Below are 14124 nucleotides of genomic sequence, written 5' to 3' on the forward strand. Positions count from 1 at the left end.
CTTTTTATAACATTTACAACATGTAGGGAAAGACATTTACACTCACAAACATGAAGCTTCATCACTAAATCATCATCGACTTTTACATTGATGCTTTTGACATTCAATTCACCAACTGTACAATAATCAATCAGTTTTGGACTGACATATAGTTAACCCTAAAGGTGAACAACTACGGCTATTTTTTTTCTTACTCCTACAAAGAGATTGGAAAGCTTTTGTTGCCAAGCTTCCCACTTCATTATTCATTACTCCATATGTATGATGGACTGAGCCAGCTCTCTCAGGCAATGCTATCGGTTAAAAGATTACATCTTTTTCATTCAAACAAGGCGTAATAGAACGTCCCATAGAAGGAGAAGGCGCTGCGACGCCGTCCTTCCGGTAAGAACTGCAGCTGTGTCAGGAGCAGATCGGGAGAGGTCGAACCTGCAGATGGGAGACTGCCCAATCCACACTGGGTCGGCTGGCCTATCTGTAAATTGGAAAACAAATATCTTATATGATAGCCGTCTTTTAATTTCATTTGTACATATATATATATAGAATGAGCACACTTGACTTCTTATTCAGCTTGTTATCAACCCCGGTCCGTTTTCAGCATGTGTCCGCTAGTTTGGCTGAAACACTTGGCAAACTGAAAACGGACGGATAGGAAATTTCTGCTTGCTGTACAAGGTCGTACAATGAAGAAAAAGGGAGTATCGAGTCTTTTCGAAACTCACCTTTTCCTGACAAATGAATTTCGTACAGGAGCTCCGCATGAGACGAACCCTTGTGTAGCTCTCCCCGTCTCCAGCCGGAATGGTGACGTTGACGCTACGCGACTCGCTATTTTTCCGCTGCAGTTCCAAAGCCGTCAGCGTGGTGGGGTTGTTGACTCCGTCTGCCTTGAAACTGAGGGAGATGTCGCAGTTGATGGAGACCTTGCTGAAGTTGGACTCTGCGAAGAGATGTCAGAAACATTAATTTTACTCGCAATTTTACGAATGTCCCATGGTCTAGATCATAAAGAAGGAAACGTTCCATCAAGTGCCACCTCATTTGTGTCAGATTTTAGTTCGGTAGAGAATTAGCTGTAGACTTCTGCGTCTTAATCCTCACCTCTGATCATCTTGTGGTCCCTGTCAGACAGGAGGCTCACGGTCAGGTTCTCCTTCTCGCCATCATAGTCCCAGGACTGGTCCCACAATCCCACGCGCGTCCAGCTCGCCCCCGACTCCTGCATGATCATAAGTACACCCATCAAAAGTCATGACCGAGCAGTGTTAGTGTTTTTAATCCCCAGAGACTGTCACAGATTCTCTTAGATAATATTCTATTGGATGTTTTCACATCCTTGATATATGACGTCATGGTCCCCCACAACTGCGTATACATGTATCGATGAGAACTTCAAATATCTTTGAAATTCTTTATTTGTATGAAAACAATTGATCAATACAATTGATTAGGATTTAAGATGAAGTGCGATGGCGCACCGAAATATGTATGCACTCGGTGGAAGTTTTAGAATACGCTGTTGCTACAAAAATATCATGTCAAATACATGTATTACAGAAGATGGTTTGGCGTAATGAGCACAATGATACAGACATGATAGAAAGAACATGCAGTGGGATAGTTGGTTGTTAACAGTTACATCTCACCGGGAATTCACAGTAGACCTTGTACATGTCCGTGTTGGGTCTGACGTGATAGTAGCCTTCCTCCGGGACCTCTCCCGTGTGCTGCAGGTACCGTGTGCGCACGTCACTACAGCCGTGGGGAGGGTTCTGCACCAGGCCTGGGGAGGGGAGGCTGTTTAATACTACTTTTTCTACATCGCCAGGTACAGTACGAAATTGGTCTGTCGTTTGAAAGCGTTTTGGGGGGGGGTTGGAGCGATTTTGAAGTCATAGATCCCAAACCGCGATGAAAGCACAGAGAACTGAAAAGCGCACTGGAACTATTGTATGCGATAGTCGACACTCCAAGGTTAGCTGACAAAGTTGTGTCATTGAAACATCTAGAAAAATCCAGAAACGGGCAATTAATCAAACTTCAGTGTAGCATAGTGAGTGTACAAAGAGTCCTACTTACCCATCTCCAACTCGCGAACATCCTTGTTCAATTTCTTCAAGCCGTTTTCCATCTGAGGGGGGGGGGGTGTAAAACGTTATGTTGTAATGGTTGTCATTAGTTTCAGCTTTAAATACAGGTGTACGCTATTCTACACTTCCTCCACCAATCAGTGGTATTCCTATGGATTCGCTTGATCCATATGTATTGCTCACCTCCTGCATATCGGCCGCTATGGGTATCCAGTCCTTGCCGTCACACACCTCTAGCACCATGTTGAACACCTTCCGCGCACGGCCCTCCTTACAGCCGCGGCGGCGCTCGGACCCAGCGGAGCCCGCCCTTCTCCCAGAACTCGACCCCAGGGTGACGAGGAGGATCACGAGGCTGGAAGGGCATAACTGACTTATGAGGACTTCCTTGGTCTCATTCATGAGTTTTTTCGCCGCATAGGCTTACATGTTATAAAACGTGTTTTACATGGGCGCGTTCGTAATGAAGATATAGGAAATGCACCAATGTCATTCATTCTCTGTTGAGCTCATCTACCCTAGATCATCTGAAAAAAATGCCAGTTGGCATAGAATACCTTTTTATGGCAATTACAAACGGCACTTAGCTAGACCCCCTAAATAGGCACTTTCCAGCTGAAAGTGATCGACCGAATTACCGCCAATGTCCGGCTGTGGACGTCCGACCTCGCGCGCGGCTGCCAAACTTTACCTGTTAATTTCTTCCGTTACAAACAAGCTTTCATCAGTTTGACGCTTGAGATCAGTCGGGCTGACTAAAAGAGAATTTCCCACCGATATAAACACACGTTCATGCGGCCGTTCATTTTTTGGGCGTACCCACTCGGAGTAATACAGGAATGAGACCTTACAGACATTTTGGAAACCTGCTACTTAACCCCGCGGCTCGGGAATCCTCAGCTCCGAGAGACTGACGCGAAGACTTTTTTCTTACAAAATGAAAATATGTGGGTATTCATAACAAAGGCAAACATTCGTCTGTTCCTAGCCTTTTGTCCGTTCATTACAACAAGCCGTGAAATTGATATTTTTGCTCCTATATCTTCAAACTGATATTGTTATTTTGCGGTAGGCCGACACAAGTAGCACTTCGTTTGATTGTTTCCCTCATTTCGTAGCCCTCACAAGCTGAAATTCCCTTGCAAGGTTTACTTTCGGTCAGCTTTTACTACAGAATAGAGTATTAGTTCCGCTTGTGGGTGGGGCGGAGGCGCGACATGGGCTTTTTAGCTATTTCATGGGCATTTCCATGACGTCATCGGGTAGCAGCGCTGCTATTGGTCTTTCGGAGTCGCGCGTTCACATCTAGTTCACGTGCGTGTCCGTACGGGCTCGTAAATTTATGGGGGCCTGAGGACTCCACGGTGTAAATATCATGTATATCTGATGTCAGAATAATTTACACGGATATACCACGAAGTACAAGGTCACTCAATGTGAGTTCTTTCAACGGTCATCAGAACAAAATGCACATTCCGCACCCATGGGCAAAGTAACAAAGAAGAAAATTTCAAACCACCCTTTCCCTTATTGGCATTGGTATACTAAAGTCTCAGGATTCGAAGATCTCCTGTTTATCATTCCTCAGCCAGACACGGGGCACTGAGCAGACGCGTACGGTAGCGGCGAACTAAGAATAGACTCCTGGGCACTTGCCACCCCGCCTTCACTTTCCAGATTTACCACGGTGACACTGTGTTACGCGCATGGCCTTCTGGCTGCTTTGTTAGTATCACGGGGAGTTGGGTCGTGGGAGCTAACTATAAAAACAGGCCGCTGAATCACGAGAGTCTCACAACCATGACCATTCCCTGTTAGAGACTGTCACTCAACAATAAAAGACCCGTGGATCGAGTTTGGGCGTCTGTGTTGACGGTGACACAAGTGTCGGTGCGCTGCGTCTTTACTACTACTGGCTATCTCAAGACGGAAAATGGGTGTAAGAAGACGGGATAGGTTGACTTGAAACTAAAGTACAGTAAAATGAATACTTACAGGACTATGCAGTTCATGATGACGTGAGGTCGTCTGTGCTTTCCTCACAAGCTGATAAGAATGTGCCTGTGCGTGCGTCAACTGGAGAAAAACATGGGAGGCACCGTGCAGGCGCATAAACAACATGTAGGGCACCCTTCTCGACTATATCTCGATCTAGCACAACATGTGTCATCTCGAAATCTATGGCTACTGCAACAATTCAATAAATTCCAGGAATATCGATACCACAGTAGCACTGCAAGTACAATGATCGGAGGATAGATCACTAAAGCCGACATCATGCTTCGTAGTAGACTCGCCTAATACATCGAGTTGACGTCAGGGCTTTCTCAGCTTGAGAAATATGTCTTTTATCAATCAGTAAACAACGGAGGAAACAACTGACAACTTGTAAACAAATAATGATGCGCTCCAGAACATGTTATCATCTAGCATGCCCACCCGGCGCGCAGTGTATATTTCGTGATATTATGAATGACAAGTCTTTTCCAGATTTGATCTGTATGCTTGACACAGCCTCGAGTTCCAACAGTGTCGTCGAAACGTTAGGCATTCGCGTTTACAACAGCGGCATACACACATAAACTGTCGGGCGTTAATGCAAACACGCATGTATGAAGAAGCACGGTTTTATCCTTGCCAACTATAGTAAGACTCAAGGATTTTGTATTTTGTTTGAGACATCTTGTTCAATAACACTGTAACATTTTGAATCAATATTTTTTAACTACTCAATACCTACATCTATATCTACACATTTCTTTATAGCTTGTAACCATAAAGTTTAACAGCTTAAAAACCTGCATCTATATTCACATGTACATGTACATATTTTCTTAAACTTATAAACGCGCGGTTATTCTGATCAGATATGGAAACGGTAAACATGAGAGGGAGAGATAACTTGGCGCTGATATTCACCGCCTCACAAGTAGCGCTACCCCGGCGAGCTCTCCGATATGCAATGCTGAGAGCACCCGGGAGAAAGGGTACAAAAGTCAGGAACAGAACTGATATTACTTAATAAGCTCGTTGAAGTTTCCTTACCTGTTATACCTGTGTCCGCCCAAGACTGGTAGACGCGATGACAGAACCTTCGAGTGTTGCTCTCACAGACCGGACATACCGTTCCTCCCAGAGGGCCACAGGGGAGGCTTGTTTGGTAAATTTGGAGGTGGTGTGACAGACAGGCGACGAATAGAGAACCTGCCGTCTGAAACATGGATATCTGCTCAGCCAAGACCACATAGGTTGTAAATGACGCTCTGCTGATGACGCGTCGAGTAAGGAGAAATAGAAGGTTGTTTTAACGTTGACACTTGCACAGTCGTCTATGTCGGTCTGTGTCATTGTGGGCTCCGGTTCGCGGATTTCTTTTTCTTGCGGGGACAGGATTGTTATAGTCCTTCAGGGTCATTGAACCATAATATAAAGTACTGTGTACCAGATAAAGTGGGGCTATCATACAGTAGATGATTGGGCAGACTTACAGGGACTTGGAGCAGCGCACGTAGGGTAGGCGTGCCCGGGGCGTGGAGAGGGAACGTCGCGCCACACAAGGCAGGGTGATTCACCGTCATAAGAACCGCGCTCCTCACCACAAGTCAGTCACAGGACCGCGCCAACAGCAGACAACAACTACTCCTAGAGTGTCGCATCGCTACAACTACAAACGAACGAGATCAAGGCCAAGGCAAACCGCAGAGATGTCGTGGTAAGAGTTCACCGTTACGTCGTGTTCTCTACAGATTGTCGCCTAAGGCTTACTTTGACTCAATTATAGAAATTCTAGCGTTGCATTGCTTTCGAAATAACAAGGCATTGGTCACCTTCGTCCTTTCAACGTCAGTTTCTTGGAAGCATGTTCCTGTAAAAAAATAACTAAATAGACCATTTTCCAATATAAGAATATTGTCAGATGAACTGCCGATAAGATACTGAGATTCTTCAAGAGCGCTAGCCTAATGTTTCTTAATCTGAAACTTTGACCAGCCGACCAGTAAAATTTGCCAAGCACCAGACTTAAATGACAAGACCCAGCTGAGAGATTTATATCCTTTTCTAACCATTGCAATGATGTTTTGTTCGTTTGGAAGTTACTTCACATGCATGCGTATATCGATGTTGTGTTCGTCAAGGCGGTTTGGTCTTGGCCTTTGGTGACCAAATGACGTACATTCTCTCGACTGGCAAACAGAAAAAGAAGCCGTGACAATTCATATGGTCAAATAGGTTGATTTGATTGATTTTTTATTTTTGCGACCTGAAATAAACTTGAATAGACTTTTGGGTACATACTGGCCTGGCGAAAGGCCGATGCGTCGTTTCAGGGCGCGCTAGCGCCTGATGTTACAAAGATCAGTCAGGACTTTCCGTATCCGATTGATGATGCCAAGATCGAAGCAAGCTTGTTAAAAAACATATTACTAGTATCTCTGCTATTTTTGTGAGAACCACGCGCAGTGGTGTTTCTGTCCGTGTAGGTTTAAATTTACGGCAACAAAACCCGCAGGCGTTCATACGGGTGTGTCGGTGGCGTGTGCCATCAGCAGCCAATAGCTGCAGATATGGCATACTGAATATGCTAAACTGCAGAGTGAGAGGCTTTTTGTGTGCAACTGTTCTTGGAAGCCACAAACATACTGTGTTACAACCAGACATATGGAGAGCGGTGTATACTATACTCAAGGGCAGCCTCCACACTACCCACTGGGGTTTCTATTCTAATCTCCAAAGCGGTTGGGCTTGTTTTGCGAGTAGTTTGCGACATTTTGTGCATCTTTCTGGGGTTGCGTATGTTCACCACCCGAACACCACAAAATTTGCAAAAAAACGAAGCCATGCCGCTACATCTGCCTGGAAATTAGTTGCTTTTTGGCTTTATCGGTATCGGTTGTGAACAAAATGCCAAATGTCAAACGTTACAATTAAACACTTTGACCTTCGTTTTCCTCCAGTCACTTGAGCGTATAAAAAGGATTTTAAAGGGAATTCGAAACAACCTATCACATTGTTATGAAGATTAGTTCGTGTGTAGGTTGAATTGAGGTCAATTCGGCTGATGACCCGTATGCTGCTAAAACGGTAGATAAAACGTCGACGTCAAGGGTAGGACACGGCAGCCCTGAGACCACCCTGGGAGCCGTGACGGTAAGATTGACGGACGAGGTCAGTCATGCCCACGGCGCGCTGCGACCGCCCAAGTCGGCGGGACTCCGACTGTCTGTCACGCGTCTGTCAACGACACTCGTTATCAACAGGCTATCGGAGAAAAACTCAGCTAAACAGTAAACGGCCGGTTTAAACCAGGGCGCGTAAACATTTACTATATTCAACAACAATCAAAGGGCTGCAAGTGGGGCTCACCCAATATAGCCTCGTCTCGTTTCTGTCTTTGCGCTTGTTCATCTTTTTTGGTACGTTTTATTTTGCTGGGCGCGTCGCCACTTGATCGGAAAAGACGCACAGTGAAGCCACAGACCAGAAAGTCCAGAAAGTTACGAAGATCGGGGGTCCGATAAGTCCCGTCAGACGATAGAAGTACTGGTAACTATAGAGTCCGTTCGGTTTAGGCTCAGACTCTCAGAGGGCGTATTTTTTATGTTTCGAGGGAGCGGGACTTGGAACGTCGGCGACGCGTTTTTAATTGAGCTTTGAATGGTTCGGTTAGCTGGTTAGACAGGTGGGGTGTCATGTTGGGAACTATAATAAGAGGCAGTAGAGAACTTTTTATACTTTATGATCAGTATACGAAGAAGACCGTCGTTGGCTGAAAATATCACGCAGTTGGCAATCTCTGACTCCTCCCACTTTCGTCCTTGTCCTAACATCCACTCCAACAAAAGACCATGACTTGGGCTTTTCACATTCTCCCCTTTAATATGTCCAAGGTGCCTTATCCACACTACTTTCCGTAGCTTTTCCTAATAAGAACACCTTCAGGCACCCTGAGGTGGCGTGATCCTCATCCTACAGGTGTGCCACATCTCGCACATACCAAGGAGATTTAAGGATAGATCTTTAGTTTAGGATAAAAGTTTTTGTCCCGCCGGCGTCTCCAAGGTCTTGCTTTTGTGAGCCAAAGTCCCCACATTCCTTTGTTTCGTTTCGCCTTTGTTCTACCCTGTCTGTTGTGCGCATGCTTTCTCTCTTCCCCTATTCTATCCCTCTATATTATCTTACGTATGTGGTTTTACTTCGTTTCTCGTTTCTTTCTTTCGAAGATCTTTTTCCATTCTTGTTTTTGACTCTCAGTGTTTATTCATCTGCTGCATGTTTCTAAGAGGATTCGATGCATGGTGGTTTCAGTAATCTTGTTTAGGAAATTTCCAATCCAGCTAATCTGGTAACTCGTACCACGGGACGTCGTCCGACCAAACGTACGAGCACCTCGGCCAATACGAGCACAGGAGGCGAATCAGGTGACGATCGAATGATGTGCTAACGTCATTAACGCCCCCGGGCGCCACTTGGGGACGACTTTGGGCGGAAATATTCTGCATTGATGAGATTTTATCACCAAGTTTCCCTGCAGGCTATATGTGTCATTCCCATGAGAACCATTTGTCTCGCACGTTGGGAGTTACTCCCCTGGATAAATATGACAGAATAATAAGCATAATAAAATAGTACCGTATCTTGTTTCCATCGCATATCGCGGTTTGTGGAACACCTGTCCTGGGTGCTTGGTGGTGTCCCTGGCTTCGATTAATCTCCAAGCAGATCTAACGGTGGCAAAGACCGTATCCAACTGGCAAAATGAGTTTTCATAATCTTCAAACAGATCTAAGGGTGGCAAAGACCGTATCCAACTGGCAAAAGTTTTCATAGCCTGTAAAAAATTCCTTTTGTCAGTTGGATACGGTCTTTGCCACCCTTAGATCTGTTTGGAGATTAGCTTTGATCGCGAGGATGTTTGCTGTGCGATGGATCGCGCCGATAAAGCTGAAAGTTTGTTGAGGAATGAAGGTGAAGGAAGAAGAGAGCGTAATATAAAGTGACGGAATTCTTAAAAAGAAAATTAAACTTATCTATTTGCGCTGATGATGCCACACACACGATGATCATCATGTGAAAGATGGTGTGAAAGATGGCTTGATATTCTTCCCTAGTGTGGCAACATACCATGATGATGATGATGTTCAGTGTTTAGGACACGTAAATTTGATTCTGTGTCTTCCTTAGCATATCATGTAAAAGATTCATAGAGAAGCCCGGTCTGCTATCACTGAACCTAACCCAGAAGCAGAGCGTTTTGGAAAAAAGAGAGAAAACGAGAGAAGGTTTCGATACAGTGCCGTAACAAAACATGATCAAATCAAATATGGTATAATCAAAATATATTATATTACTTAACACTCTGCATTATCATTTCAGTGATCGCCCTTCTCATGTTCATCGCTCTGTTTCCGTCCTGTTTCAGCACTATCCTGTCCGTGATCGCCCTTCTGGTGTTCATCGCCGGGATTGACATCTGTCTGGGTCATCCCCACTTCCTGTCAGAGGTGAGTTTACCTTTGTAGAGCCGAGCTGGGGACTCTTTTGAATTGTCGATTATTATTTTTTTCTTACTTTGAGCTACACCGCTCGCATGATCAACACCGTAGCTGAAAAAGGCCCTTCATTCTATTAATCCACTATTCAGCGTTTCTTTATTAATCCGTTTGCATTTTTTTCCCTGCACACAGAAGCTGGACTACGGCGTGACGTACCTGAACACGAACTGTTCCTGGTGTTCACACAAGGTCGTGCCGGACGCTCTCAGCAATGAGGTGAGAGATGTGTGTTTAGCTAGCTATATTTTACCTGACAAATATCATTTGATGTGCCCTGGTACACACAGAAAACGCATTAACTACAGCGCATCTCAAGTCCGAACGATGTCTTTTAGAATCAACTTCAAGTCGCAAAGAAAACAAAAAAATCCAAATTTCCGTTCAGAACGGTTACATGTCCCACTAACTACATACTGTTTTTATCTTGCCAAGTCTTGACAATCAAAGCCTGCTAATAATCAAATCATGTATGCCTAATAATAAGCCGTCTTACATAAGAAAAACTTTCAAATCATACTTTTATTGTCATGAGTTGTCTCATATTCGAAGTGAAAGTAAACCGCGTGGAAATGTTTTTGCGACGCCTTAGGGACGGAGCCTGTAGTATATTTTTTTTCCCTTCCGCCTCCAGCCATGCCACATCCGTCAGGCCGGCCACTTCCGCCTGGTAGAGTCCCGCCGCCTCATGCAGTGGTGCGACGGGTTCCTGTGGAAGGACATGGACCTGGCCAGGGTAAGCGCGCCACCTGGCGGACTTGTAAAATGTAGACGGTACCACCGTGCGATACTAGCCAGCTATCCTAGCTGCACCTGTGCAACACTCAAGTTTTTGGTTTAAGGGCCTGGTCGACATTAAGGTGTCTTGCATATACGTGTCTTTTCATATATATATTGCCTGGTCTAGCGCCCGGCCCAGATTATGCGTGAGAACATGATGCAGAGTCATGGGTCTGAACAAATATCTAGCCGTTATATGATCTATCTAACCCAAAGATCTTATATGTGTCGTTCGTCACCTCAGGTGATGGAGTACATCCGACGACTGAACCTGCTTCAAGAAGCCGTCAAGACGCTGATGAACGGTAAGGCTAGGCGTCATGGCGTTATATTTCACCGACATAACCATCTGTCCAGTAATCTTTCCATCAAACAATCAATTAATGTATAGATCGTTAGATGAAGTTTCAATTCAAATACATGTAATGTATAAATCATTAAACAACTTTTCTGCTCCTTGAACAAGAACAGATGTACAAAACGACCGTCTCAGGCTTATTCGCCACCTTATTTCCGCCTCTGCAGGTGTGTATAATGACCCTCCCCGGTCCTGTAACCAGATCTACCGCCGGTACAAGAAGCTGCTGGGTGAGGCCCCACAGACCGGCTACTACTACATACAACCCAAGCTCGCCTCCTACCGGGTTTACTGTGAAATGCAAGGGGTAAATGAAGCTGATATTTTTTTGCAGATTTTACTAAACAATTGGTATACCTTCTCAGTACTAGCGATTCAGCAAATATCAGATGCAAACAATCCTTCATGATGAAAATTCTACTGTTTCAACCGTAGTTCCCGATGATATGAAGACAGATACCATGTTATACTAAGTATATTCCAACTCACACCTCTATCATGTCACTTTCCCAGGAGAGAAAAGGAGCGACCCGAGTTGGACGCTGGGCACAGAGCTGGGACCTACAGAACATTACGTCATCGGACAACCAGACGTACGAGATAGAGCTGTTCTCGCCGGAGGAACAACAACTCATACATGGTATGGGTTATTCAGCACTGACAGTGTGCTCCTTCATTTTAGATGGGGCAACCGTGCATCATGGTTGGCTGGGGGGGGGGGGGGGGTTGTAGGCTGTTGATTGGCTGCTGTACTCACAGGGTATTCAGGATGGGGTATGTTACTGATGCCATCGAAATGGGAAAGGACAGGGCCAGTCAGATTTCTACAATCAGGTTTACTATGTCAGGGTAGAAAAATGATATTACACTTATCTTATCTTGGATGGACTCCTACCACCTAACGTTAGTAATTTTCTTTTTCAACAGATTTACATTTCAAGACAGTCCATGTAGTATGCGACACGACACTTCAGATCGAAGCTCAAGACCACAGCTTCAACCCCTCCATTGTCAAGGTCATCCGCCAACAGTCTTTATCCCGCAGAATCAAACAGCAAAAGTTCAAGGTGAGTCGTGTGTGGCTGTGCTTCCGTTCTGCCGACTGTTATTTGGTATTTCCACAGCCTAGTATTGGTTCACGGGATGGGAGAACATAAATTTCCTTTTGATCGGACGACGTCTTTTTTCTCGATGGCTTTCAGATAAACGACGGCAGCGAGCACACCCTAGTGGAGCTGGCGGGCTGCGAGAAGCTGCGGTGCTCCGGCCGGGAGGGGTACTCGGCAGCCTGTGGGACCGGGCCCGAGGATAACCAGCTGCCTGCCCGGGGGAACACAACCGACCCCGTGGTGCTGGCGTCTCTACTGATGAAGACAGGAGGGAACGTGAAGAACGCCTTCACCTGGACGGGAACACACTACTACCTGCTCCTCAAGTGATTTAAGTCTGCTCAGTAAATCAGTAGCACGGTGGTGATAGATACGTTGATGTATACCCTGTGATGGCAACCACTCGTATTATCTTTATTCGTATTCAGATACATAGTACAGATACATAGTACAGATACAAATACAGATCGAGTATGCTGACTGGCTGTTGTACTTGTATAAAACAGCAGACTAGTTCTGAATAGCAATCAATTAAGGACAACACTATGAGTTATTTAGAGGGATACTCGATCTGTAATGCTCGGAAAGTCGCTTCAACACGTTGTTCTGCTTGTAACTGTTCACTTGATCACTGTGACACGAAACACAAATATTCTAATTATTATGTGGTTGACGTAAAATACCTCTATGATGCTATGTGTTCGTCTTTGGTACAGCTGTCTAGTATAGTAAATGGAAATAAAATACATGTATATGACTGTGGCTGTTGGATTTGTTTCGTGTTGCGGTTTTTCAAATTCATGATTTGGAACATCCACCGAGTAGATGGATGGATAGAACGTTAACGTCTTGCCAGCAAGGTGTTTTCTTTATTTTGTACAATATTCATGACCGTCCCCTACGTTTTACACACTGCGCACCTAAACATATGCATTGTGACTCGAATAGGAGGACCGCCGGACAAGGTATCGTTATCACAGGACTCTTTTCTTCCGTCAAGCTGTTCTGCCAGGTGATAGGTAGGACCTGAGACTGCATAAGCGGATCCTATCAGATAGGATCAGCTTATGCGGTACAGTCTCAGGTCCAGCGTCCTTGCCACCGCGCATAGCCATGAAAGCGGAACGAAGGCACAACGTAGCAACCACTAAATTTATATTGATCTCCCCCAAGAGGAGATGTTTCCGCTTACCAGTTGTCATGCCCCGTTTCCGATCGGCGGTCGTGGAAACACACACACGCTAGCCAGAGTCTACACGCAAGCACTCTCCAAGCAGAGGTTAGACTCCTGCATGTTTCGGAGTCGGACGTTTTGGGGGGCGTTTTTATTGGGCTCTCTATTTTGTCAGGTTTTCTTTTTGTTCGCCAGCATTGACAAAAAGAAAACCTGACAAAAAAGAAAGCCCCAAAACACGCATGAAAAGACGTCCACTGAAACAAGCCGCGGCCTAACCTCTACTCTAGCAACAGGAGAGGGCGAAACGCTGAAGGCACAATACACTGAGACTGAGCCGTATCCTTACAACTCTCTCATGCATGGATAACGACCACTGGTCAATAACCACATGTAGGATATAGGAGATTCTTTTTACACAACCAGGTAATATATCCTACTCTATCTTCTGTTTTGTCCTTTGACTGTAGATCTACAACATACTACATGTATATTGATATCATATCAGAAAGAGAAAGCTGGTACGTGGTAGTACTAGGGTAATATAAGACACACATCTCTTTCCGCACAGGGTCAATGCCTAACAGCGCCTTCTTGTCGTCCGCTGGCCTCCGTCCAATACAAGCCCAAACCGTTTCAAGGCAACTGCTTGGAGATGCTTGGCATCACGCCATGGTACGGTCATGTCATGATTACATAATTTCCAAGCAGATATTGAACGGGCATTTTCTGTCTGCCACATTTTTTTGACACGGCTCAACTTTATTAGTCGACAGTGCCGTTTATTCAATAGTTATTGGTCTGGCCTGGCGTAAGGTGAACACAGGACAGACAGATTTCTCAGCTCAGGAGGTTGATCTCATCTTGATAGGGTTATTGGGTTTTATATTGCTTGTAGAATTTAAAAGTTGTATTAACATTGCCAATTGATTTACATTGATTACATTTTTATTAGAAGCACATTATTGCATTGATACAGCCCATGTGTTCAGCTACGACCCACTTTTAGGGTCAATTGACGGCAGATAAACGCGATAAATATTTTAAACCAGTGTCTCAA

General features: G+C 44.9%; 2 protein-coding genes across 3 annotated transcripts; one reads left to right on the forward strand and one right to left on the reverse strand.

Moving 5' to 3' along the window:
• Positions 1-42: 42 nt before the first annotated feature.
• Positions 43-5383, reverse strand: LOC136430261 (uncharacterized). Of its 2 annotated transcripts, XM_066420709.1 has the most exons (8): positions 5139-5383; positions 4089-4169; positions 2277-2448; positions 2083-2134; positions 1650-1786; positions 1105-1222; positions 726-943; positions 43-475 (listed from the first exon to the last, which is right to left on the reverse strand). In XM_066420709.1, the coding sequence occupies exons 2-8, from the start codon at positions 4103-4105 to the stop codon at positions 320-322; spliced, it is 870 nt and encodes a 289-aa protein (XP_066276806.1). In that variant the 5' UTR covers positions 4106-4169; positions 5139-5383; the 3' UTR covers positions 43-319. The 2 variants fall into 2 exon arrangements, with proteins under 2 accessions (XP_066276806.1, XP_066276807.1); XM_066420710.1 differs by lacking the exon at positions 4089-4169 and having other exon boundaries at positions 5139-5343.
• Positions 5384-5587: 204 nt separating this feature from the next.
• LOC136430260 (echinolectin 1-like) lies at positions 5588-12652 on the forward strand. Its single transcript, XM_066420708.1, has 9 exons — positions 5588-5805; positions 9514-9595; positions 9779-9862; positions 10278-10379; positions 10668-10728; positions 10949-11088; positions 11295-11421; positions 11709-11848; positions 11984-12652. The coding sequence occupies exons 1-9, from the start codon at positions 5798-5800 to the stop codon at positions 12218-12220; spliced, it is 981 nt and encodes a 326-aa protein (XP_066276805.1). The 5' UTR covers positions 5588-5797; the 3' UTR covers positions 12221-12652.
• The last annotated feature ends 1472 nt before the right edge of the window (positions 12653-14124 follow it).

Source organism: Branchiostoma lanceolatum, chromosome 3 (assembly GCF_035083965.1).
Source record: "Branchiostoma lanceolatum isolate klBraLanc5 chromosome 3, klBraLanc5.hap2, whole genome shotgun sequence".
Lineage (NCBI taxonomy): Eukaryota > Metazoa > Chordata > Leptocardii > Amphioxiformes > Branchiostomatidae > Branchiostoma > Branchiostoma lanceolatum.

What these genes read in the sequence shown, in the direction of transcription:
- LOC136430260 (XM_066420708.1), top strand. An exon ending in CGTCAAGACGCTGATGAACG is followed by an intron (nt 10,729 to 10,948) that starts GTAAGGCTAGGC and finishes CCGCCTCTGCAG; the next exon opens with GTGTGTATAATGACCCTCCC. An exon ending in TCAAACAGCAAAAGTTCAAG is followed by an intron (nt 11,849 to 11,983) that starts GTGAGTCGTGTG and finishes GATGGCTTTCAG; the next exon opens with ATAAACGACGGCAGCGAGCA.
- LOC136430261 (XM_066420709.1), bottom strand. An exon ending in TGTTCGCGAGTTGGAGATGG is followed by an intron (nt 1,787 to 2,082) that starts GTAAGTAGGACT and finishes TCCCCTCCCCAG; the next exon opens with GCCTGGTGCAGAACCCTCCC. An exon ending in GGACCACAAGATGATCAGAG is followed by an intron (nt 944 to 1,104) that starts GTGAGGATTAAG and finishes ATCTCTTCGCAG; the next exon opens with AGTCCAACTTCAGCAAGGTC.